Here is a 22636-nt window from a genome sequence, read left to right on the forward strand (position 1 = left end):
GAGCAATGTTCTGCAGGACGCCAGCACGCATCATCTAACTACGGATTGGCCAGGCTTCCTCTCTCCCCCCGAGTAACTTTGGCATGGCATATACTTCGTACGCAAGACGATTACACCGCAGCCAAGCCAGCCTGGGCAAAAGACAAGCTCAGCCTCTTTCACACAACAGCATGCAGAACAACCCTTCCATAGCATGTTCCACCATAGGGCGAGGCATTCTTTGCTGCAAGAGCCTTTTTGCCCAGGCGGGAGCCATCCGCAAGCCTGAGCCTCCTCTCACTGCGGACTATCTATCTATTACGAGGTATAACGACTGTTATTGGTCCTCCTGCTCACGTACTGTATAGATGGATATTTCTGATAGCGTTGAAAGTACCTTTGAAGTGGTCCTTTCCATCCTTGCCCAGTTTCCACCAACTCGTCCGTCACGCCCAACCGCCTTGCTGACCAACACCAAGGCACGGAGCACTCAACAGCCTGCCATGTGAGCACCCTCGCTCTCCGCACTTTGACCCACTGGCGACCAGACACCAGGACGGCCAGGGCTATGTACGGCAAGGTCCCTGTCGATTCGATCACGGTTCGCCCAGCACCCAGCATCCTGCTTGTCGGGTTCTCTCTGGCGTACCTATCCGTACTCTCCACTGTACTTGTACAGAATACACCCAGCGCCCATCCGCCATCCAGCTTCCGGCCGAGTAAGTAGACAATGGGCAGGAAATGGGAATCAATACGACCGCCCGTGTATCGAGACGGTTCAAAACGATCCCTGTACCTCCACGCACCCTTTTGATGGAAATACGATACCTACATACATGAGCCCGGAATACTTCTCCGCTTACCTCACCCACCACTGTTCAACTCGCTGTGGGAACAACGCCACCAGCGGACTGATTATCTGAACTGTGAGACAAAAGGCCGCATCCTCACCCGACCCGGAAGAACCACCAGAGGAACCCCGTCGCCCTCGTCGTTACCTGTCCGCCACGCCTGCTACGCCCCGACACGACGGTCCGCTGGAACGCTACCCTTGGCTGGCCGTTGGGTCCTCTTTCCTGGTCTCGTCCGTTCTGCCTGTCCAGCTTTGTCTATTCGTAGCGCTCGCTATCGGCCTGACCCTCACCCTCACCTACGCAGTACACAGTAGACATCCTGCTTCCTTCATCTGTCTCGCCCGGCTGCTGTCCTAGGTTTCAAGATTGTTGATGGCACCCTCACGTACAACGCGCCCTTGATTGGGTCCCGATATTGACGTCCTCCAGCCTGGAGGCCTGCTGCTACATAATAGCTCCCGTTTTCGATCCAACCACCGCCGCTGGCGAGGATCTGCGCTCAACATGCCGTTTTGCTTAGACTTTGCACGTCAAGTTGTCAATAGATCACGACCCCTAATTCTGAACAACAGACGACCGCCCGTCACCATCGCCGACACGGCCTCAGCAACTCATTCGCTTTCTTGTATCCGAGCCCCTTTGGCGGCCTGCGGCACAGCAGCACCCGAGGTATACACGCTACGTGGGGGCCGGGAGTCGCTCGGCCTAGCTGCCAATAATGTCCAAACCAGACAGCTCCGAACACAGGCGCTTCGGGTACGAACATGGCTTGTCAGGCCCGACTATCCCTTCCCGGCATGTCTCCGAAGTCGTGTGGTCACGAAGAGTATCTGGAACTCTGCTGAACTATCCGTCCAAACACCCAAACATCCAGTCTCAAGGGTAACCGGGCAGCGCATTGCTAATTCAGTCATTGTTAGTCAGTCTCTTGCTTTCCACCCATCAAACCTAGCCGCCCTAGACCAACCGAAGCTTTGTTGCCCCTCAAACGCCGGTTGCTCAATCGGGGATGAGGGCGCTCTCCAAGGCCTTTTATTTGGTGGGAAAAAGCACCCGACGGCTTACACATCTACCCATAGTCTACAAACTACAACGCCTTAGCTGCCGACTTCAAGTCTGAATTTGTCCCCGCACCCCGGAAAAAGAGGCGTTCTTCCTGAGTCGTTGGTGTTGCAGACTGCCGTCTTCTCGACGATCGATGAGACGGACATCGTCCAGGACAGGCTTTCTGCAACCTCCTCTTGACACGGCCAGCAACCTTGGCCTGATGAACTGCCAGAGTCCCTGTAGCGTTTCTTTTTTTCTTTTCTTTTTTCGGCTCCTCGTTCCATGCTTCGAGGCCTTGCCGCAACAGCATGCGACTCGCACAGGAGCGGCTCGGTAGGTAACCCAGACATGACCCCTCTCTCTCTCTCACAGGTTGCGAGTTGCGAATTACACTCCAACGCAACGTAACCCGCCCTACCTGAAGATGGCAGATTCACAACAACGGGCGAGAACGAGCGCCAATGAACAGCTGGTTGACCCGTCATGCCAGGCCAGGGCCACAAACGACTACCTCAAAAAACCCTATGTACACATGCCTCTCCGCCGTGTTGGATCCCTTGGTGCGGTGCAGCCACCCCGAAAGACATTGTTGCATCGCGGTTGGTGTGAGAGGATCGACGGCTCGACGCTACTGGTCCGATTCCGTGTCTAGCTGGACGGGGGACGACGCCGTTGTCACCTTCATCCACGCTGCTGGACCCGAGCTCATTCGTCAACTCACCTCCCGTGCTTATTCGGTCCATCTTAAGACATGCCTCTCGCCTTTCCCCTCCGACACACGCCGAGTCTTTTCACAAACACAGCAGTGGAGCAGAGCTCTGTCGATCTGCTGCTGTTCGCTCCCCCTTGCTCCAGTATGTCCCTCCCACCAGGCATGGGGAACGCTATTGTACCTGGCCAGCATCTATGCGGGGGATATCCGCTCGACACCGACAGAATGCCCCATTAACGTTGCCAATCAGCATTACACCCACTCGCTTCTTCACTGCACCTTCGTCGCATCCATGTCCGATCGAAACCACTCCATCACGACCCATTCTGAACGCTCACTCCCAAACCCTCACCTCCTCAACAACTCCGCAGTCATAACAGGTATCATCCATGAGCGGACCCCAAGAGCCCCTCGTCACTTTTCGACGAAAAGCCCCCGAACGGAAAGCAACTTCGGGAGACATTGCATTGTTTATGGAAGGCTAGTGCGGCCGAGGGGAAAGGCATACGTTCAACGTCAGCGCCACTTAGCTATTGTGTCTTGAGCTATCTTCGTTGTGCCTCGCTCGTGGCGTACCTTGGCTTACTTGGCTTAATCCATCGGACATCTTTGGCCAACAGGCACTACCATTAGGTAGGGTGTCACAGCCAACCGATTCGCAGATGCCACCTCTAGAACCACCCGCGCTCCATCATCCACGATGTGCAGCACACTGGCGTTTTCTGGTAGGTCAGCGTCCTCCACGCGGTCCCGTACCGGCCCGATTCCCACGAACTTCTGGAAGACATGGACGTCATGCTCTGCATCCCTCGGTGCCATTTCCCCCACTGCCGCCCAAGCACTGTGAAATGACGAATTATTGCTCTTTACTCTTCGACTCAACGCTCTAAATTCTGCTTAGCAAGACTCGGGCAGTCTCGACTCTTCAGAGGCCGCGCACAGATAGTCAGGCTTCAGAAGTCTTATCCATCCAACTGCAGAGAGAACTTTACCGGTGCCGGCGCACGACTGCCGGAGCGTCCCCCGCGCCTAAGTTCGGACGGCTAAGTCGCTCTGCAGGTGGAGTGGTATCCCGCCCCGGCGTCGCCGGCGTCCGGGCCTGGCCTTTTTCTCGTTACTACGTTTTGCTGTTGGAACTAATGTTTTCTAGTGCCATGTATGACTATTCTGACAAGTCGGTCAGCATTATCACCTGGTGCACTGAGTTGACTGGTTTGACTGTGCTATTTCACATCGTGTGGGTTTGGCACCTTTTGACACGATGCTATCCTTCATATGACACGTTGAGACAAACCCAAACGTGAAGCTTAAACTTGAAGGCCAAAACCTAAGGCCACGTTGAGTCATTTCTTTCTTTTCGTTGTTGGAAAGATGAGGGTGCTAGCAAGACGGCATTCGTTCCGTTGTTGCCCAAGACAGGTGACGCAGTCCGGTCGTTGATAGTCGGCATTAGCTTTAGATGGGAGACCGAGGCTTGGGAGTAGTATTCTGATTTGTATTCAAGGTGTCGTTCAAATCGATAACATCTACGCTTCCCGTCTTTTGCTCTAGGGCCTTTCCCATTCCGACCCGGGTTGTCTTCTTCTACTTCTTCCTTTCCATCAGATTCCTCGCCCCCCCCCCCCCCCCCCCAATCATCCCCGTCCTCGTCATAGATCTCTCACAAGTTTAATGCCTGAAAGTTACATCACAGCTTTGCAGGCGCATTACAATACGGGCACGGTGTTTACATCTTGCCGTTAAAATCGGATCCCATGCAAGTTTGATCGTCTCCAAAATCAAGCCAGGTCAAGGGAAAAACAATCGCTTTTTATGCACGGACGTACCGGTGATGGAACGCCAAGTGACGCCGAGGAAAGAGAATTGCGATGAGGGCGAACCCAGATATGGGGAGAGAGCGGGAAAAGAATTCGGGGAAGAAAAAGGAAAAACAACTTGCGTGATATTTTCAACTTCCCCGGTGCTGCAATTCGATCTTTGAATATACGACTTTGACGGGGAGGTATTGATAAAAAACAGACAAAATTCATTGCGGAAAAGACTCTCTCATTGTTACAATAGTGTAAGAGCTAAGAGAACTCCCTCGAGAGATCCTCAGTGTTCATAGTATACTAGCTGGACAACCCAGGTTGCACTGGCCCAACCCTCCGTTCACCCAACCATCATGATATCTGCTGAATTACTTCTTCTCGGCGGGGGGAGCTGCTCCTCCGGTGGTGGGGAAGCCCATGAAGATCTTGAAGTAGTCCTGTTCACTCATGTTAGTCACTGTTCTCAACTCCCTTCAATAACATCATGACGGCCACTCACGTAGATCATCCACTGGAGGCCGGTCAGGGTACCAATCATGACGATACGGACAGGCAGACCGTTCCAGAGGCCAGAGAATCCAATGTCCTTGTAGATCCTGCCCATGGCCGCACCAAACGCCTCGCCCTGCGCGCGGTTCGCGTTGAGCTTGCTGACCATGACATCGGCCGGGTGGGAGACGATGGCGCAGAGGATACCTGCCAGGTAACCGCTGACAAACGACACGCCCGTCTGGGCGGCCTTGCTGTAGTCAGACTTTTGACCCGGGAGGCGGGCGTACATCATCTCGACAATGGTCTCGAAGGAGGCGAACTTCATCATGGTGTAGGGGATCTGTCGGCCCCAGAGCGGGTACAGGCCCTTGTAGAGGCCTCCCCACCCTTCCTTAGCCGTGACCTTGCTGATGCCGTCGAGAGTGCCCTTATAGGGGGACGGGATACCACCCTGCATGCGGACCTTGACAGCCTCAAAGGGGCAGAGAGCGATGTCGGCGAGGAATTCGGCGGAGGCTGAGGCGGAGAGGAAGAGAATCGTCTGGTACTTTTTGGCGTTGTCGGGGCCCGCGAGGTCGGCGTAGGTCTTGGGAGTTGCGTGTTAGTCACGAGGCTTCCTTCATCGGGCTGAGATGCGAGATTCGATGTGGATTTATATCTTCTTACCTTTTTGAAGTATTCGTAGAATCCGTACTTGCAAGCTCCCTGGGCGGAGTAGCCCCAGAAAGTCGGGCCCCAGCCGGTCATGATGCCGCGGAGACCCTCCTTTCGGAAGATCATTCCCCAAGCCTGGAAGTTTCCGCGGTACAGCTTCGAGTCGATTTGTCTTCTCACTTTGACTAGGTCCAGAGGAGTGACGGCGGTATGCGTCAAGCCCTAGCCTTTAGTGTTAGTCGAGCGGTTCTCATAAGTTTTCGTTGCGGCCCGGCGCCGGGCCCCGGCGCCGCTGTGGGGACCCCGGAGCGGAGACGAGGTCACCCATCATGGACAACAACGACGAGTCAAGGTCTAGGAAGGCAAGGGAAACTCACGCAGGCCATGAGGCCACCGACGGTGCACGCAGCATAGTACTTTCCAGAGTACAGCTCAATCTTGCCGCCAGCCGCAGACTGGGCCTTGGCGCTGGCCTTCTCAAACTCGGCCGTGGCCTCGGCGCTGAGCTGCTTCGCCTTGCCCTTGACGTCGTCAACGGTGGAGAATGCGCCATAGAACTCGGGGCGGGCCTGGTAGCGTGTAGGTTTCGCCATGGCCGTAGTGTCCGCTACCTTGCTAGGACGGCTGCCAAAAGGAGACGCAAAGCATCCCTTGAGGGTATCTTGTCTAGGGTAGAGGCACGACATGGTGGTCGAGACGCAATTCGTCTGGACCGGGAGGGTTGGATGATGTGGGATTTCTTCTGCAAGGATATCTGGCTAATGAAGTTAGTCGGGAGGTAAGGTGAAGGACGATCATACCCCTGCGATAAGCTCGAGAGACGGTGTGAGCGCGTAATTGATTTTGGCAATGGAAGCTCGAGCTCGAAGGAGACGGGCGACACCGGCAATGGGCGTATATGACACGATGTTGAAGAGAGTAGACAAAAGAAGTTGAAGACCTCTACTCACCAAAAGAGCGAGCTGAGAGGGGTTTCCAGCTCAAAGAACAGTGAGAGGAGAACAGGTGCAACGTCAACCGCGCGACACAAATGACCGTTTCCGGCGTATGAGTGACAGCACCTTGAGAGTCGAGAGCTGGTTACTTGTCGAGAATGCGGGAGCAGAGGGAGAGGAGAAGGTTGCGAGTGAAGTCGTCGCAAATACGCATACACAGGAAGAAGAAGAAGCCAGGACGAGAGAGAGGTCAGAAGCAGGTTTATTATCATCCGAATATAATTGGGGGAAAGGAGGCGCCGGCGCTGATGAGTGGATGGACAGGATAGCTCAGGAAGGAACGGGGCTCTAAGAGGAGGTAGGCAGTGATTGCCTCTAGAAGAAGGCCCAGGAGGTGAGAGAAGGAAGGGGTCGGTTCGGAGATTTCGGTCACGTCCATGTCGCGGGTACCTCGACCTCATCAATAGTTTGCTGTACAATGTCGCCTGGACTTGGGTAGAGCTTACGCGCCAGTGACCGACAGCTGCGGCGGAAGGTGTTGGGAGGGTATGGGTGACATCACACCTCAGAAGGGGAGGTCTCGACTCTGATGCAGAGCTGTGGGAGGTGCTGTACTGTGTACTACCTAGAGCAGGAGTAAGGTAGCTTGAGTGGGGCACCGGCATGCGACAAAATACGACGAGAGGGAAAGCTCCCGTGTTATCGCGAAATGGCCCGCGCTTATCCCCGGATTTTGCGGAGCTTCGCCGTGATTTCGCTGTTTCGTCTCCCGGCCGCATTTTCCAATACTCTTGTCCATCAATCATTCTCCAATCAGATTTTATATTCAAGGACAATTTACACCCTTTTGATCGCTCTTTTACCCTTGATTCTGCTTCATGTAGTCGGTGGTAAACGACGGAGAGAAGGAAATGGCGATACGTTGCAAACTGACCGTGACAGAGCCGATGGCCCAAATAGGAAATTGCTTTGAAACTACACTAAAGCATCCAGGCTGACCACGATCGTAAGAACTTCCGTCGAGGGATTTTAGAATGACTTTTTCATTCTCGATGCGCGCGACGAGAAAATTTCAGCGAGCAGATGACCGGAATCCTATGGGCCTCATTCTCGAAATGGTAGGTCTAATCTGGTATTCCTTGTTTCGACTTCGCGAGATATTCTACCAGCGGACTGATCCGTGATACTCAACCCGATCGCTCCCGTGGCTTTTGGTGACTCTTCAGCAGCAACACCCCGCTGTGGAACCCCCAAGGTCGGTGAAGGAACGGCGGCAGGCAGCTTCAGCGAAACCTTAACAATTTGCGGATGGATACCAGGCGCAAGTGGACCGTGTTGGGATCCCACCCCCCGACATGCAAATTCGCAATGGCGGGCAGCCGCCCCCGGCGCGCGCGTCTGTGAGCAAATCCGAGACACCGCCCGACTTTCAACTGTGGCGTTTTCCCGTACCTTACCGCCAAATCTTTCAGCCCTGTCGATGTCGACACCGCCCCTCCCTCCCTCTAAAGAACCCCGCGATAATTGATATCATTTCCAACGCAACTGCGCGAACGACCACCACCAACCACGATTAAACGATACCCACTCTGCCTCGGCGGTCGACTGTTATTGTGACAAGTGCTCACTCGAGGCCCGGAAAGTCCCTTCAATTCCCAACAATGGCGGCTTTGGCTTCCACTCCCGCCGCGGCGGCGTCTACGTCGCAAACCAGCGAAACCTCCAGTCCCTTCGTCTCAAAATGGTCTTCCCGTTATCGCGGTGTACGTGAACATCCCCTCGAACCAAGTCCCCCTTCTCCCACTTGTCCCTCAAACCACAGACCACGAAACCTTCTCAGCCAGTGACTAACTCCTGCCCTCCTCATCATCCAGGCCACAGTAGAAGACATCGACCCCCCCGCCGCCCTCTCCCTGACGCCGACCGACCCCATCTCCCACGCCCTCATCTCCGCCTTTGAGCGCGACTACACCCACCTGACCGTCGTCGACGCCCACCGCGCCCTCGTCGGCTATCTCGCCATCCCCCACCTCCAGGCCCTCCTCGACGCCGGCAAGGTTAAGCCCGAGGACCCCCTCTCCAAGGCCATGGTCCGCTTCCAGCGTAAGGGCCGCACCTACCGCGTCATCACCATGCAGACACCCCTCGAGGAGCTCGAGGCCTTCTTCGCCGGAGACGGCGTCGAGGCGAAGAAGAGCCACTTTGCTGTCATCACTGACGAGAAGCGGCGTTTCGTGCTCGGCGTTGCGACGGTGCAGGATCTCGAGGAGTTTGTCAAGAGGAGACCGGCGTGAGTGTGCGCTTGTCGAGGACGGATTTAAGAGTGAGAGGTCTGGGCCGAGCAGTGTTATACCCAGAGAACTGGGATGGCGACGATCATCCAACGGTCGTAATGAATCTATGGCACGACGAAACATGGTAGATGAGACGGTTGGCTGCATCAAGTCAGGCGTTGGTGGTTCGCATGTTGAAGCGGATGGAAGCATTGGGACAATGACTGGTACACAGGCAGACGATTCAACATTGCTCTCCCTTGTCATCACGTATATCTTTTTTACAAATGAGCATCCACGGAACAGGAGTTTTTCAGACGGGTTCAGTTGATATTCATGCTCTCAAAGTCTACTCTTCGCCGTGCTATCTATCATAGCCCAAGAGCATAACGGCGTTAGACGCCCTGCAAGTGCGTGTAGTAGTAGCCATGCTTCGTGTGTGGTAGAATCGGTCCCATAATCCAACCCCAATGCCAGAATTTCCCAGAAAACGCCGCGTGCGTCAAAATTAAGGAAGGTAGTCGTAAACAAGGCGGATCTCGACTCTCTTGCCGCCCTTCTGAACGAGGACGTTGCGAGTGTAGCGTCTCTCGCCCTCGACGGTCTGGAAGCCCCAGATCTGGGAAGCAGTCCAGCCGTTGTCGATGCTCTCGACGTGGCTGTAGAGGTGAGCCTTGCCATCGGGACCGGTGGCCTCGGCGTCGCCCTCGAGCCAGCCCTTCTTGAGGAACTCATCCTCAATCTCGGCGAGGGTCATCCAGCGGCTCTGGCCACGGACGCTGCCGAACATCCAGTCGGAATGCTCACGCCACTCATTGTCGACACAGCGCTTCTCTGTGGTGCCCTTGAGGCCGGCCGTGGCGAACTGGTCGATATCGAAGTGGGTGACGGGCTCAGTGCCGGTGCCGGGAGGGGAGGGAGGAGCGGTGTACTGCTTGACGTCGAGGGTGACAGTGGCGAGGCCGACAGCCTTGCGGGTCATCCAACCGATGCCCTGGAGGGCGAGAGCAGGCTCCGGAGAATCGGAGAGGGTCTTGTTCTATTGGCGTTGTCAGTTTTCTTTCCTTGCGCGCATCTCTGCTCCTTGGTGGTGCTAAGTATCCAGAATATGGGTGAACGTACCATGACCCACTTGCCGTTGAGGTCGGCGATCGTCTTTGTAGCAGGAGCAGCCATTGTGATGCGATGTGTTGCGTGGATGCGTTTGGAATGTGTTGCGACGAAAACTGGCCGAAGAAGTAATCGGTGTTTTGTGTCCTCAAGCTTTGGTGAGCTTCAACAAGTAGAGTAGGAGGTAAAGGTGTGATGGTGGCGGTGTTAAAGTACCTTGGGTCGGTGGTCGGGAGGGTTGCAACGGGAACAAAATGTCAACGGGCCCGCAGAGGTGAGATACGTAAATGTAGGTAGGCCCAGTTTGCAAAGGTGAAATGCCGTCAAGCCAAAGTCGTTACTCAAAGCAGGCACAAACTCTGTTTCAGGTAAGCCACCTTCTTCTTTTGTTCGCAAACTGGCGGTAGAATGAATTAGAAGATGGGAATGAACAAGCTGGGCCGAGCAACAAAGGTGACGTGGAATTTGACTCCAGATGGAAGGCGTCCAATCCGTCGCCGCCTTCTTATACGCCGCCTGGTCCGGTATCAGCTCTTTCCAGTCAGGTCAAGTCAGGAACAAGCTCACCAGGTGCCTACCGCGGGACCGAGTACCTACCTACCTAGTACATACGGATTGGAGTTGGAAGGTACCTACGGTGTAAGGTACCTCGATGCTTAGAAGACCGGCCGATTTCTCTGTCACCTGCGTGGGTACTTACCTTCATTACCTTATCCGTACCTTACCTTACCTTGGGCAAGCGGGGCGGGGAAGTATCCCTCCCCACACTGACACTGCCACTGCCACGGCTTTCACATGAAGAGAAGAAGCTCTCGCTCTCTCTCACTCTCACCTTCGCAATCGCTCAGCCAGCCCCGAATAAGGACAGCTCTCTATTATCACACGAACGTTCTGCGACCGCTCAGATGTCGGGGCCGAGGCTCGCGAGACAACCTCCACACCCTTACGTTTACCCCAGACCCTGCCAATCTATCTCGAAAAGGGATCGCGCGTGAGATCATGACCGCATACACACCCTTCTCTGCAGACTGCAACCTCCCACCCCCAGAACTCTACACTCCTGTCAGCAGTTTAATCCTCCTCTTAACTCCCCGAATCTGGGCATGCCAGCATACCACCTGGGCCTGCGCGAAACAAACGGCCAATGATAGCAACCAGACCGACACTCACAACCCCAATCTGGCCGCCTAGCCCGGTCTGCGTTGCGTCCATCTGGAGATAGTACGGGGAACGTAGCAATCCGAACAACCGTTCGTCATGACGACTACAACACTATCCTCGACGATGCTCGTTCCAGTCCCACGTGCACCCTGAGTGTCACTTCTCAAGTCCCCAATCAGGCAGCCAAGAAAGGACAAACCCAGAGGCGAATGGACGCCACAGCTTCTGAGGCTCGAGGCAGCGCTGAAGGGCAGAAGAAAAAGAAGAAAAAAAGACCCAAGGGGCCTTTTGCACGGTCTTCACGATGTAGGGCCGGCAAGGGTCATTACCTAAAGCAATCCATGGCGGGCATATGCATGACGGGTAAAGCAGACAGACGCAGGGACAGACAACAGCTCACAGGCGCACAATTCGTCTGAGAGCTTCGACACTACTTGACGCTTGTATCCGAACAGCAATGTCGCATACACCGACAGCTTCTCTCCCCTTCTACTCCGCCAATCTCTGCCAATGACACGACGCCAATCACGAACTCGGTCTCCCCAAACTCTCCATCCCGTCTTGGGCGATCAGGCGGAAGATGCCAACCCACGGCTTCGGCAGACTTTTGGTCACACTCGGCCTTTTCAGTCCGAAGCATGTGCGGGACGGACGCTTAGTATTGCCCGTGGTGGTGGATTGGGACGGGGCCAACCGAGCGAGCTGCATTCTTTTTCCAGCTCAGGCTCCCTCTCTCCGTTCGTGGGGTTCATCTCCATAAAACCTTCCACAAGTCTGGCTCAAGCCATCGTGTCAATCTCAGCATCTCAGAGCACTCAGCAGTGGACTCGGTTGTCGACTAGCTGGTACCACCTCTACCCGTCTCGGTTGCCTCATCGCACGACAGCATCCCGTCAGCGGCTCTCTGCATCAGCTTGGGAAACTGCAGACATTTATTTGACAACTCGCACAGTAGTGCCAGCCGACCAACGTCAACGTCGACGTCGACCAAGCTTGTCTCTGGCTCCTTGATCCTCGCTCCGGGTTTCTGAACCAGACCCTGAACCGACCATCGGGGAACGATGTGTTTTAGCATCCGTCACACAAGCGAGCGAATCGAAGCGCAATGAGAGGCATCCGAATAAAACTCGTCTATTCGACGAATCGTCTCGAGAATTTCCGGTGCCTGACTAGGATGACTCCTGCGTCAGAACTGGGTCCGGCCGATGAACGAAGCTTCAAGTCTTCGATTCTTCAAGATGGCAAGTGGCGCCGCAGCGATGAGGGAGACACCTCGTTGCGGCGGGGCCAAGCTCCAAAGAAGCCAGTCACGCAGGCAGGAGAATCCCAGCTCCCACGGGGCCAAGAGGTGGCCGTCCGCGACGTTCCCGCCCGCGGAAAACCACACGTGAGAGCTCTTTGCTGTTTCAAGAAGATGCCAGCAGGCAAACCCCTGCCTGTGACAGCTCAGGTACAGCTCCCTTTCTTTCATCATGCTTCAAGAATATGCGCGCTCCATTTATTTATTTATTTTGGCCTAATTTCGTCGTGGATTACTGCCTTCAAAAATGGTGCCAATATACATGGCCGGAGCTACGAAGAGTAATAAAAGGAAAAGGATATCTTGGTTATACAAATGCCCCGGCACTCCCCGGCACTCCCCGCCATCGGCTACTGAATGCTGCTCGCACGCAGTGGAGTTTCCAAACAAACGATTCGACTGATATCACGGCGCGCTCTCGCTGTCTCTCTCGCTTCCCCCTTCTCGGTTCCGCAACCCGCGCCCGCGCCTGCGCTGGTATCCTTCCCCGTTCTTCGATTCAGATGAGTCCAGGCCGAAAATCGTCATCCGCACGCCGTTTTATGCTTCTAATCCGTTTCCGTCCGTCCGTGGCCGTCACGGCCACCAGTTCATCGTCTTGTAGCTCTCAATCACCTCCTCGACCAATTCCTTGGTCAACTTGGGCTTTTCGTACTGGAAGCCGACAACCTGTTCTAAGCGGTTACCGTCCATGCTCAGGTCCGTATCTTTCAACAGCTCCTTCTCCATGAAGGGCGTAAGAGGTCCCGGCCGCGCAATGCCCGCCTTCTCGAGCAGTTCGGCCCATGGTCCCATGAGCTCGTCGTTGACGTCGTCGACGACGCTGTCCATGTTCAGGCGCGCAAATGTGCTGATGAGTTGTCCCTGAAATCCCGTTTCGATCTTGAAGATGTCGCCAATAATCTCGGACATGGTGCCTTGTGTGGTGATGCCCTTGTCGACAACGTTAAACGTGGGCACCTTGCCCATGGTCTTGACATCCCACTTGTCCTGGCCTTTGCTGTACCACGCCGTGATATCCCAAAGTGCTCGTACGGCATCTGTAATGTGTACCGTGTTCTGTCGCAGGCCCTTGTCCCACAGCCACTTCATTTCGCTCTCCAGGTATTGGTAGACACGGGCCATGCAAAGTGCCGTTGCGACCCATTGCGACGCGTACGGGCCGTAGACGTGTGCCAAACGCACAATGATGAGATTCAGTCTAGAGAAAGAGTGTCGTTGAGTCAGTTTGGAACGATACACGATAATGTGCCCCGCAAGGTAAAGGGAGCTCTGAGAACGCTTGGTGGCGACGCCTTGGATACGTACCCCTCAATTTTGGCCAACTCCTCCTCGGCCTGCAGCTTGTAGACCGCGATCTTGCTCCAAGGCTTCAACTTGTCGCCCTCTTTGCTTGGGGACGAGTCTGACTTGTAGACCATGCCGGTGCTGAGCTCGATGAAGGCCTTGACCTTGCGCTTGGCCGCCTCCTTGCCAACAGCAAGCGACAGGCCGAGAGAGCGCAACTTGTAGACCTCATCCTCTTGCGAATATCTCGTCTCGCCGCCGCAATTGAAGACGTAGTCCCACTGTTTGCCGTCGGCACGGTCGAATATCTTTGCTAGGGCTTCTGCAACAGGGCAAAGAAAAAGCAAGAAACGTTAGCCAAGAGCGACATGACAGTTGGTTATTTATCTGGGGTGTTGGGTCGGTTGGTAGCTTTGGAGACCCCAGAGACAGAGGGGGGAGGGGAGGGGCTACAGAGAAGAGAAGAGACGAGAAGAGGAAGAAGAGACATGAAGGAATGAGAGTTGGAGGGCGGTGAATGGGAAAGAAAAGGAGAAAACAAGTCATGTCGTCGTTTAGGTCTGGTGACTTACGTTCTCTGCTTGCATCGGCCTGCATGAATTTGCTGCCGGCGCAGGCGTCCTGGAATTCGGGAGCAAGCCATGCGAGTTGGGGCAAGGCCTTGTCGACAACGCGGACCTCTGATGCGAGGTCATTGTCGTGGATGTAGCGGGCCAGGAAGCGACCGATGTAGCCCAGCCCCCCGATGATCAGGACTGAGGGTTTCTCGGCCATGGTGAAGGGAAGGGGGAGGGGGGATTCGGTGGCAGAGGCGGTCGTCGAGTGGAAGTGCGTTTGTGTGCGGTGTTGTGTCGTCGGGAAGAAAAGGATATTACGAGCAGCGCAGGTTGACGAGTTTGGGGGCAGAGGGGTTCGAGGTCGTGGTTGTGGTGGTGGTGCACTGGGCGCTCAACGGCAAGGCGGGAGGAAAGGTACCTCTGACGGGCAGGGACGACAAGGACAGCGAGGGTAACGGACGGCGGGGTTGACGTCTGGTGTCCAGGTTCCCGTCGAGTTAGGGGTGAGTTGCCCTGGCCCCCTGGAACGAGAGTTGCAGCACCGGGATTGCGCGAGTTTAGTGTAAACCACGGTGCAGCGGGATGGATGCGGGCGAAGCTCGGCAGGGGGGCTTCGAGGGGGGGCGACGGTCCAACCGGGATAGTTTGTGGGAAGGACTTGGGGAGGGCGGCGAACGAAGATGGCAGACGGATGGCCTTGATTAGGCCCAAATTATGGATAGCAGGGCAGTCAATGTTATTGAGGTCGGGTGGCAGAGGCGGGGAGACTAGTCGGAGGGGTGTGAAGAGGAATAGAAAGAGGGAGGAGAGGAAGAATAAGAAGGAGAGAAGCGGACGAGGGGGGCAAGAGTAATAATGACAAAAAGGAGGTTGTAGGCTTAATGGTGGTGTGCGTGGGTGCGCCTATATATGTATATATGTGTTTGTGTAAGGTACGCAGTATGGTATGTTTGTGCGTCTAAAGCAGGGAAAGGAAAGGTATGGTAAGCTAGGTGTGCGTGTGTATGTGTTGTTCAAGTGTAAAAGATTCGAGTTGGTTGGTTACGTCTAATGATATCGAAAAGCACATAAGTCAAGGTAGCAGCAGCGTTGCGCACGTCGTGGAAAAAGACAAAATCGACGGGAAAAAAACTCTTGAGACGACACATGGTCCTTTCCCCTTTTCCTTCTTTTGTGTTCCCTCCCGTGCGAGTATAAGAATAATAAGGAGAAAATAGTCAAAAAAAAATTAGCGGAGATGCAGCAGCATAAAAAAAGAGACGAAACAGAGCAAAAACAAGCTCCAGTACGGAGGATCCTCCAATACAATGGTGCTGTCATTCAAAACGGGGGCTAGATGGATATTGGAGCGGGCCGTGGAAGTTGGAACGAATGGAGAGCGGGTCAAGGGACGAGGGGGGCACTGGGGGGGGCCTACCTACTACTGCACACATAGTATGAAGACTCGAAGAAAGTGGGAGGAAAAGAGGAGATTTGGAAATGACAATATCCCCAGGGACAGCACACACACGTACACGCACACACAAGTTACCTTAGCATACCAAAGCACTCACAGTCTCACTTGTTGTAATCGAGAGGGCTCTCGTTCATCAAGCTGCCGATGGATAGCCGGTGGAGCCTTTATGCCGCTTCAAACTTCACACTTACAGAGCTGAACCCTGCCAGGTGCTTTGGCTGCTGTTGCCTCTCTCACTTGAGTAGGTACCTACCTTAGGTAACTCGGGGACAACTCCTGCCACTTCCATGCTCTCCGCCAGCTTCAGGTCCAGGCAGGTCCAACGCCTAGTCCATTCTTTCCTTAACTTCTTGGTCTCCGTAAGGTACCTTGCTGGGGCTGTGTATTCAGTATTCACCAAGCAAGAACACATAACTTTGCTCCCATCAGCTCTTTCCTCCGGATTCCCGAGCCCCTGTCTGCTGACCTCACCACCAACATGCCACACCTTGCTTACCTAGGTACGTGCCTACCTGTTCTAAGTACCTATACTGCGTAAGCTAAGGTAGCTTTAGCTCGCAGCTGCTCTCATCGGTGTCTTCCCGCCATCATCTCAAGTTTCAATCTACGCAGCTCGCTGACATGTCCCATATTGTCCTGCCTGCCGTGCCAGCTCCGTCTGAGTCACTCCGTTGACACGCTAGCGATCCTTTGCCTTCTCCAAAGTCCAGAGAGCATCCTTTTCCAACACCCTGAACCCTGGCTGCGGCGTAATCCACCAAGAAACCAATCCCCGATCCAAAGGAACATGTTCTGGCGGCGGCTACTGCGCTCTACTTTAATCGATACAAGCACCTAGTATCCCTACATCCACAGTCAAACCCAAGTGCCGTGCTAGATTTTCAACCGAATGAAGACCTTTGGTACGGATAACGTGCCTCTACTATCTGAGAAGGGTCGCGATATCACTCTCACTAGGTAAGCCAGCGTTCCAAGGGGCGAAATACCACCGACCACTAACTAGATTGTACGACCAAAGCTCCGGTATCGCATGCTCATCTTCATCCGATATCGACCGTCTTCGCCAAGCTGCTTCTTCGCCATCCCCCCGCTCTCACTCGGTCACACACATAAACAATGCCATGGGGATTCGAGAGCCATGGGCTGGACACCAAGACGGTCTGCCGCTTGCCGCCTTGTCGCGAAATTTACAGTGCCCCGTGCTTGCTCAGAAACCCCATATCGTTGCAGCAGCAAGATATCCCCCGGTCCACTCCATGCCCGTGGCGTCCACCATCTGTTGAGCGACGACAAGCATCCTCTATCAATTATCGTCACAAGAGGGGAGGGGGGAGGTCAGCCACATTCATCAATGAACATTCGTACTGCTGGAAATCGAAATCCAGACAAGAAACTTGTGTCTGTCTGCTGCTCAGAGCCTTCAACCGGGCCTATCCCCGTCACCTCTTAGCCTAGTCGTCGTGATTGTCGTCACGCTTTCTTGCATCTATTGGCTCCGTCGAATCCCAAATACCCGGCAGAGACATGCGCGCAATGCGTCAGAGACAGAATACCTATACTCGCCAAAGAGAGACATCGGTGCCCTTATTTGGAAAAAAGGCCATGCAAGGTACGCGCTCACGGTGCCCTCGCACTGCAATCCTGCGCCCTAATTGCCTTCTATTGTCCAATAATGTCTCTTGACAGCCTCGGATTCTGTTGCGTTCCGACTCAGGTTTCTCCCAACACATGCCTGATATCGTGTCCAACCCTTCCCGTGCCACCGAGATCTTCGCCAAAAAGCAGGGAACAATCCATGCCCGATGGCAGCTTGTCGATTTCCCTCCCGCTATTCCCGGTCTTCCACCCACGCACTCACTTCAACACTCGCGGCTTGCCCTGCTTGCCGGCCGGCTTCTCCGTCTTTTCTTTTTATTGTCCGGCCCGGGCCAGGAACCACGGCTATCCACAGCTCATCCCCTAAAGTCAAGACAGTGATACAACAGATCTTGTCTCACCATCAGCCTCGATTTCGAGTAACACGCCCATCTCGTTGGAAACAAATTACAAAATGACCAATGCGATATGCAAAAAAAACAAACTTCTTATTGGCTCTCCTGTTCCTGTTGGCTACCTTGCGTCCCAAGCTTCCGGCTAGCGCCAGCGGCGCGAAGTGTCCATCCCATGGATCCCGCCCCGTTCCCGCTCAGGGGCCTTCCATGATGCTCTTCGCAGATGGGTGCTTCTTGCCTGGGCCATGCCGCCGTACTTCAACTTTAAAAGGGGCTACTAACCAGTGAACCGCACTCGCACCGGCGCTCCACGAGCGGGTTCGGGCTCGGGCTCAGCTTTCGGCCATTTGGCTTTTCGCGTTTCGCATCTCCCTGCATCCTGCATGCGGGGAGTCCTAGAGGAGATCTGCTGCATGTTCTAGAAATCTTGCGGGATCTGTTCTGCAACAGACGCATGCTTTCTTTTTCGGGCGAAAGTGAGTGCTAATCCATTTATCCAAATTACCAATCCTTATCTTGCCGCTTTTCACATCAGCTAGGCCCCTGAAGATCAACGAGGGCACGAGAGACATTGGCTGGCACCGTACTCACTTTCATGTGTTTCCCAAAATAATCGACTTTGGCATTTTGGTTGTGCGCCACCAAGGCACGAACACCAGCGTCGACGCCAGCGCCAGCGCCAACGCCAACGCCAACGACGTTGGAGCTAGGAACCCAGCCGCCCTCGGCGCCAGAGACAGAGCCAGAGCCAACTATTGATGTTGCAGGTCCGTCATCAAGCCAAGGGGGCTCCACAGCACCAACCCATGCAGCAACCGCCAACTCTGTCAGGTCTCTTCCTTAGCAAACCAAACCCCCGCCTTGAATGGACAGCTCCCGCGTCGGCGCGTTAACCGCCTAAGCTTCGACAGGCAACGTTGGGCATCATTCGCCCAGTGCGACACTCATGCTCTTCGTCATCAAACAAATCCTGACTGCGCCCCCGAAGCCTATCGAAAGGAGATGGGGAGCCCGGTGTTCGCTGAGTATCAAGGTCCGCGTATCTCACATCTTTAAACAGACCGAGCCGGACATACAGCGTGAATCCGACGATGCCAGTGTTACCGGGTTCGCTTTAGAGCTTACCTTTCAGCCAGGCACACTAGGTAGGTTACGGGGGTTTTGGCTGATCGGATCTGTTTGTGCAATTGCGTGTCCTACTTCTGAGAACGAGAACGAAAGTCAGACTCAGACTCAGAATGGGCAACGAAGTCTCTGTCAGCGCTGGCTCAATTTGATCCGAACATTTGTAGGACCCCTACTATCGGTCCTAACTTGACGCATAGTTTACGGTATGGGCAGTATTATGCAACCACGTTCCTGGCACACTTATGATCGCCGCGAGGTTGGAATTGCTTTTACTTCGGCAAGTCTCTGACTGGCTTCTGTGTAAAACGAATTCGGCTTCCAGGCTATTGAGTGGTGTTTCTCACGATTTCGGTCCACATTACGTTACACGATAATCGTCGAATCGATTCCCGGCCTGTCACTTTGCGGGCATAGCCAAGGGAACCTGTTGCGTCAAAGCAATTAGCCGCAACTAAGCTTACTGCATGGAGGCGAACCATACCGGTGTCATACTTGATCGCTTCACTCATAGTTACCTATCCGAAGGTTGTCTCTTGATCCTCGCGGAGCGCTTGAAAAGTGAGAGTATTGCTGAGGATCGAGGACTGCCAGAACTAGAGCAGGCTAGAAGATCTTGCCAGAAGCTTACATGAGTGGCTTGCCGTGTGAGCCTACCTACTTACTCTATTTGCACTCCTTGTCAAGTTCATCGACCTCATCTTGCCCATCCATTGGTCGAGTTAACAGACCGGCTTTAGGAGGGATCTTGCGAACAATTGCGTCCACTCGGTGCTGAGCTGTGATTTCAGCTGATGCCGACCAAGTCCCGCCCACGAAGCCGGTTCTCTTCTTTATGGCTGCTAGGGGGCCAGGGAGAAACCCTCACCTGTTGATTGAGGTCTTCGCATGAATACATGGCCATGATGACCTCCTACTTTCAACGTTGAAGATATCGAGCCTTTCCTTTCCCCCACGTCGTATATTGCAGAGGTTTATTTGCTCGTTTCCGGTTCAAACGTGTCCCCGAATTGTATTCCAGTGCGCGCGCTGCTATTAACCGTGATCAGATCTTCAGGCCAAAAAAAACGAGACTACACACGCCGAATCGGTGCTGGTGCCGCGCAACATGGACTGAAAATATGTCCAGAGTCTACAACGCATGTCTCTATGTAGAAGAAACCATATCCGAAAACCAAGGACTTGTATACTTGCGTATACCATAAAGAGGGCAAAGAGACGAAAAGTCTTGAAGCCGGTGTGATGGTCCATCCAAGCGCCACAGTGATACAGAGATCCAACAGAGCCTCGTCGAACGCAAATCGTGCCGAACATCGGAGACAAACTTCTCTCCCCCAAACCCATACACGTCAAAAACCGAACCAGGCAAAGGGACGCTACAGTGAGATGGATCACTCAAGGGCAAAGAGGTACACGTAATTTTGATTACAGCCATACCGTCTTTTTTCGCCTGTTTCGTTCTTGCTTCAGAAAAGAGTGGACGGGAGTGATGGGCTACAGCCCTGCTGCCGGAGCAAGAAAAAAAATGCATCCGCCAAGGGATCTAGAGATTCAAGACAAGAGATGTAGGCGCGCGCGATCGTCTCCTTTTTCTCCTTCACCGACGCCAACGACGCAAAACAGTGAAACTCGATCTTGGGGGATATTGGAAAGCCCGGCTTGGAAAATGCCAAGCCGTACAACCCGATCTCGACATCCGGCGCCACACCCGTGCTACTCTCTCATCTACCATCGACCACGATGCCCGCAATATCATGAGCGGGGTATCAATCGTAGCTCCAATTCCTAGGATACAGCCTTTGATGAGCTCAAGGAGAACCAGGCCGGGTTCACATCACTTCTGCATGCTCCCGATAATCTCCCTTTGCGCCGCGCGGTCCCTACCAGCCTCGCTAAGGCTGCCCACGCTCCGCAGGTCGCCGACGACGTCCTTGGCCTTGCCAAAGTAGACCTCCTGCAGCAGGTTACGCATCTTGAGCTCCATGTCCTCGACGAGCCGTCCCACGTTGGCAATGTGGCTCTCGTCGCCGTCGACGGGGAGCTCCTGCTCGACCTGCCGCGTCATGTTGCCGCTGAGGTCCATGTCGCCCAGGGCGTTCGTCGAGGTGGAGAGCGAGAGGATGACGGTCGAGGTGAGCTTGTACTGCGTCGTGCGGCCGCGCTCAATGGCCTCGAAGACGTGGATCGAGTCCCATACGCCCTCTGCGCTTCCGCCGGGGGTCGCGGCTGTGGTTGTGAGGTGTCTTGTCAGCTAAAAAAAAAAAAAAAAAAAAAAAGAGAAAAGAAAATAAGATCCAATTCCTGATCACAGGCAGAAACGCACATTTCTTCAAGAGAACCACGCCGGCGAATCCATCGTCCAGGTTCCAAAAGTATACGCTGCTCACACCACCCTCGTAGTACAGATCTCGGTACACGTCAAACGCCTCATTGGCCTTGACCTCCATCTTGCGGACCCTCTCGCTCGGGATCGCGCCTTCGCCGGCGCCCTCGCTACCGCCGGCACCGACGCCGCCAACGCCGCCCTCGTCCAGAGGCGGGTCGAACTGGTTGCTCCATGGGGAGCGGTAGCTGTCGCCGTCGCGGTTGTAGTCGCAGAGGAGGTAGTCGCGGCCCGTCTGCTTGCAGCGCTTAACGGTCAAGGGTTGATCGACGGACGAGAGAAGGTCCTCCGTCAGATCCGGTGCGAGGGAAATGATTGCATTCAGGTGGTCGGTCGTGTGTTTCGGGTTCAGGCGGCGGAGGAGGTCGCTAGACGGGGAGAACACGCGGCAGAGGTTAGAGATGATTTGCCTTGATGCATGACGTTGAGGGGGTCAGGGCCGCTGCGATCTTACAGAGCCGAGTCGAAGGGGTCGACGGAGGCCATGATGGGCTCTTTGTACGTGTGTCTATCGCTGGAAGAGGTTGTCTTTGAGCTTCTTCGGAGTCGTTGGCGATGAAAGGGTGGCGGTGTCGATTGGACTTGGATGGTCTTTGAGGTTGGGGTGTTAGCGGAAGGTCTGGCGGGGTAGACGGTCCTTAGCCCCTGGGTGTACTTCCCCAGGGCCCCACAGCCAGGGAGTTCTGGGCTGCACCTACCACCTCGGGCATGTTGAAGAGGCACGGAGCTACAAAAGGCACGTCATTGTTTGAGGTACCTCACACACCTACCTCTTCACCTAGCTGGACAAAGGGAGTGAGTTCTTGGAGCCATTGCTACCTCTCGAGTCAGCACAGCTCTCCACTGCATCTGGAGCTCTTGGAGCTCTCGGTGTTGAACGGCAATAATCACAGTGAGCCACCACATGAGACGTCTCTGGTCAATCGAGCAAGTCTCATCAATCATGACAATGGCTGATGCAGAGTAAAAGAGGATAAGGTAAACATTTGACCACAAACCATGTAAGCTCTAGGAAACTGCTCGCAAGACTCTGGTCTCCAAATTGGCCGCTCTGCTGGCCTTGTTCGCCTTTTGCGTCCCCTTTTGTTGGCGTCCTTCTGTCTGTCTCTTGAGAATACACCAAGACCAATTCCTTATGCCAACCTCACTCAGTTGCGAGATGAATCCCCCTCCCTTCGCCAACGCCTCGCGCGAAAAATAAAACTGCACTCCAGCCACACCCGAATAACCAGTCTTCTTCCTCGAGACTCGCCTTCAGCTGTCCAGGTCTCGCCCCGCCTGCCCAGACCTGTCCTCCCTCATCCCCTGCAACATGTCTCTTGGCATGTATTCCTCTCCTTATACTTGTCTTCAGGGTCGGTTTACGAACCCCAATCATATTGGAAATCGTCATAAGCAAAACAGCAGCACTTCCTAAGTCACCGCTCCGGTGTGTTGAATAAAGTGCCTGCTGGAATAAGTACATCGAGAAGTGAAGCTCGGCACCCCATCGTCGCGTTGGCGGTTTGT

General features: G+C 54.4%; 10 protein-coding genes across 10 annotated transcripts, besides 1 other annotated feature; 5 read left to right on the forward strand and 5 right to left on the reverse strand.

Moving 5' to 3' along the window:
• Positions 1-2404: 2404 nt before the first annotated feature.
• Positions 2405-3482, forward strand: CABS01_02964 (uncharacterized protein; the record flags this gene model as incomplete). Its single annotated transcript, XM_060536342.1, has 2 exons — positions 2405-3122; positions 3226-3482. 2 exons carry the CDS (start codon positions 2405-2407, stop codon positions 3480-3482), a joined length of 975 nt encoding a protein of 324 aa, XP_060394254.1.
• Positions 3483-4771: 1289 nt separating this feature from the next.
• On the reverse strand, positions 4772-6235 carry CABS01_02965 (uncharacterized protein; the record flags this gene model as incomplete). Its single annotated transcript, XM_060536343.1, has 4 exons — positions 4772-4840; positions 4903-5481; positions 5562-5771; positions 5927-6235. 4 exons carry the CDS (start codon positions 6233-6235, stop codon positions 4772-4774), a joined length of 1167 nt encoding a protein of 388 aa, XP_060394255.1.
• Positions 6236-6752: 517 nt separating this feature from the next.
• CABS01_02966 (uncharacterized protein) lies at positions 6753-6923 on the reverse strand (the record flags this gene model as incomplete). The annotated part of the gene is made up of 1 exon (XM_060536344.1): positions 6753-6923. The coding sequence occupies one exon, from the start codon at positions 6921-6923 to the stop codon at positions 6753-6755; it is 171 nt and encodes a 56-aa protein (XP_060394256.1).
• A 1222-nt stretch (positions 6924-8145) lies between these two features.
• On the forward strand, positions 8146-8778 carry CABS01_02967 (uncharacterized protein; the record flags this gene model as incomplete). The annotated part of the gene is made up of 2 exons (XM_060536345.1): positions 8146-8247; positions 8359-8778. 2 exons carry the CDS (start codon positions 8146-8148, stop codon positions 8776-8778), a joined length of 522 nt encoding a protein of 173 aa, XP_060394257.1.
• Positions 8779-9265: 487 nt separating this feature from the next.
• Positions 9266-9933, reverse strand: CABS01_02968 (uncharacterized protein; the record flags this gene model as incomplete). Its single annotated transcript, XM_060536346.1, has 2 exons — positions 9266-9796; positions 9880-9933. 2 exons carry the CDS (start codon positions 9931-9933, stop codon positions 9266-9268), a joined length of 585 nt encoding a protein of 194 aa, XP_060394258.1.
• A 2200-nt stretch (positions 9934-12133) lies between these two features.
• CABS01_02969 (uncharacterized protein) lies at positions 12134-12613 on the forward strand (the record flags this gene model as incomplete). Its single annotated transcript, XM_060536347.1, has 1 exon — positions 12134-12613. The coding sequence occupies one exon, from the start codon at positions 12134-12136 to the stop codon at positions 12611-12613; it is 480 nt and encodes a 159-aa protein (XP_060394259.1).
• Positions 12614-12904: 291 nt separating this feature from the next.
• Positions 12905-14389, reverse strand: CABS01_02970 (NAD dependent epimerase/dehydratase; the record flags this gene model as incomplete). The annotated part of the gene is made up of 3 exons (XM_060536348.1): positions 12905-13529; positions 13637-13937; positions 14188-14389. The coding sequence occupies 3 exons, from the start codon at positions 14387-14389 to the stop codon at positions 12905-12907; spliced, it is 1128 nt and encodes a 375-aa protein (XP_060394260.1).
• A 2911-nt stretch (positions 14390-17300) lies between these two features.
• CABS01_02971 (uncharacterized protein) lies at positions 17301-17591 on the forward strand (the record flags this gene model as incomplete). Its single annotated transcript, XM_060536349.1, has 1 exon — positions 17301-17591. One exon carries the CDS (start codon positions 17301-17303, stop codon positions 17589-17591), a length of 291 nt encoding a protein of 96 aa, XP_060394261.1.
• A 121-nt stretch (positions 17592-17712) lies between these two features.
• Positions 17713-17793: a sequence feature (Short protein (CABS01_02972, KAK1483236.1) was converted to a misc_feature.).
• A 280-nt stretch (positions 17794-18073) lies between these two features.
• Positions 18074-18378, forward strand: CABS01_02973 (uncharacterized protein; the record flags this gene model as incomplete). The annotated part of the gene is made up of 2 exons (XM_060536350.1): positions 18074-18095; positions 18155-18378. The coding sequence occupies 2 exons, from the start codon at positions 18074-18076 to the stop codon at positions 18376-18378; spliced, it is 246 nt and encodes an 81-aa protein (XP_060394262.1).
• A 2200-nt stretch (positions 18379-20578) lies between these two features.
• On the reverse strand, positions 20579-21613 carry CABS01_02974 (F-actin capping protein; the record flags this gene model as incomplete). Its single annotated transcript, XM_060536351.1, has 3 exons — positions 20579-20970; positions 21068-21495; positions 21582-21613. The coding sequence occupies 3 exons, from the start codon at positions 21611-21613 to the stop codon at positions 20579-20581; spliced, it is 852 nt and encodes a 283-aa protein (XP_060394263.1).
• Between the last annotated feature and the right edge of the window lie 1023 nt (positions 21614-22636).

Source organism: Colletotrichum abscissum (genome assembly GCF_030869225.1).
Source record: "Colletotrichum abscissum strain IMI 504890 chromosome Unknown Scaffold_5.1, whole genome shotgun sequence".
NCBI classification, from domain to species: Eukaryota; Fungi; Ascomycota; class Sordariomycetes; order Glomerellales; family Glomerellaceae; genus Colletotrichum; species Colletotrichum abscissum.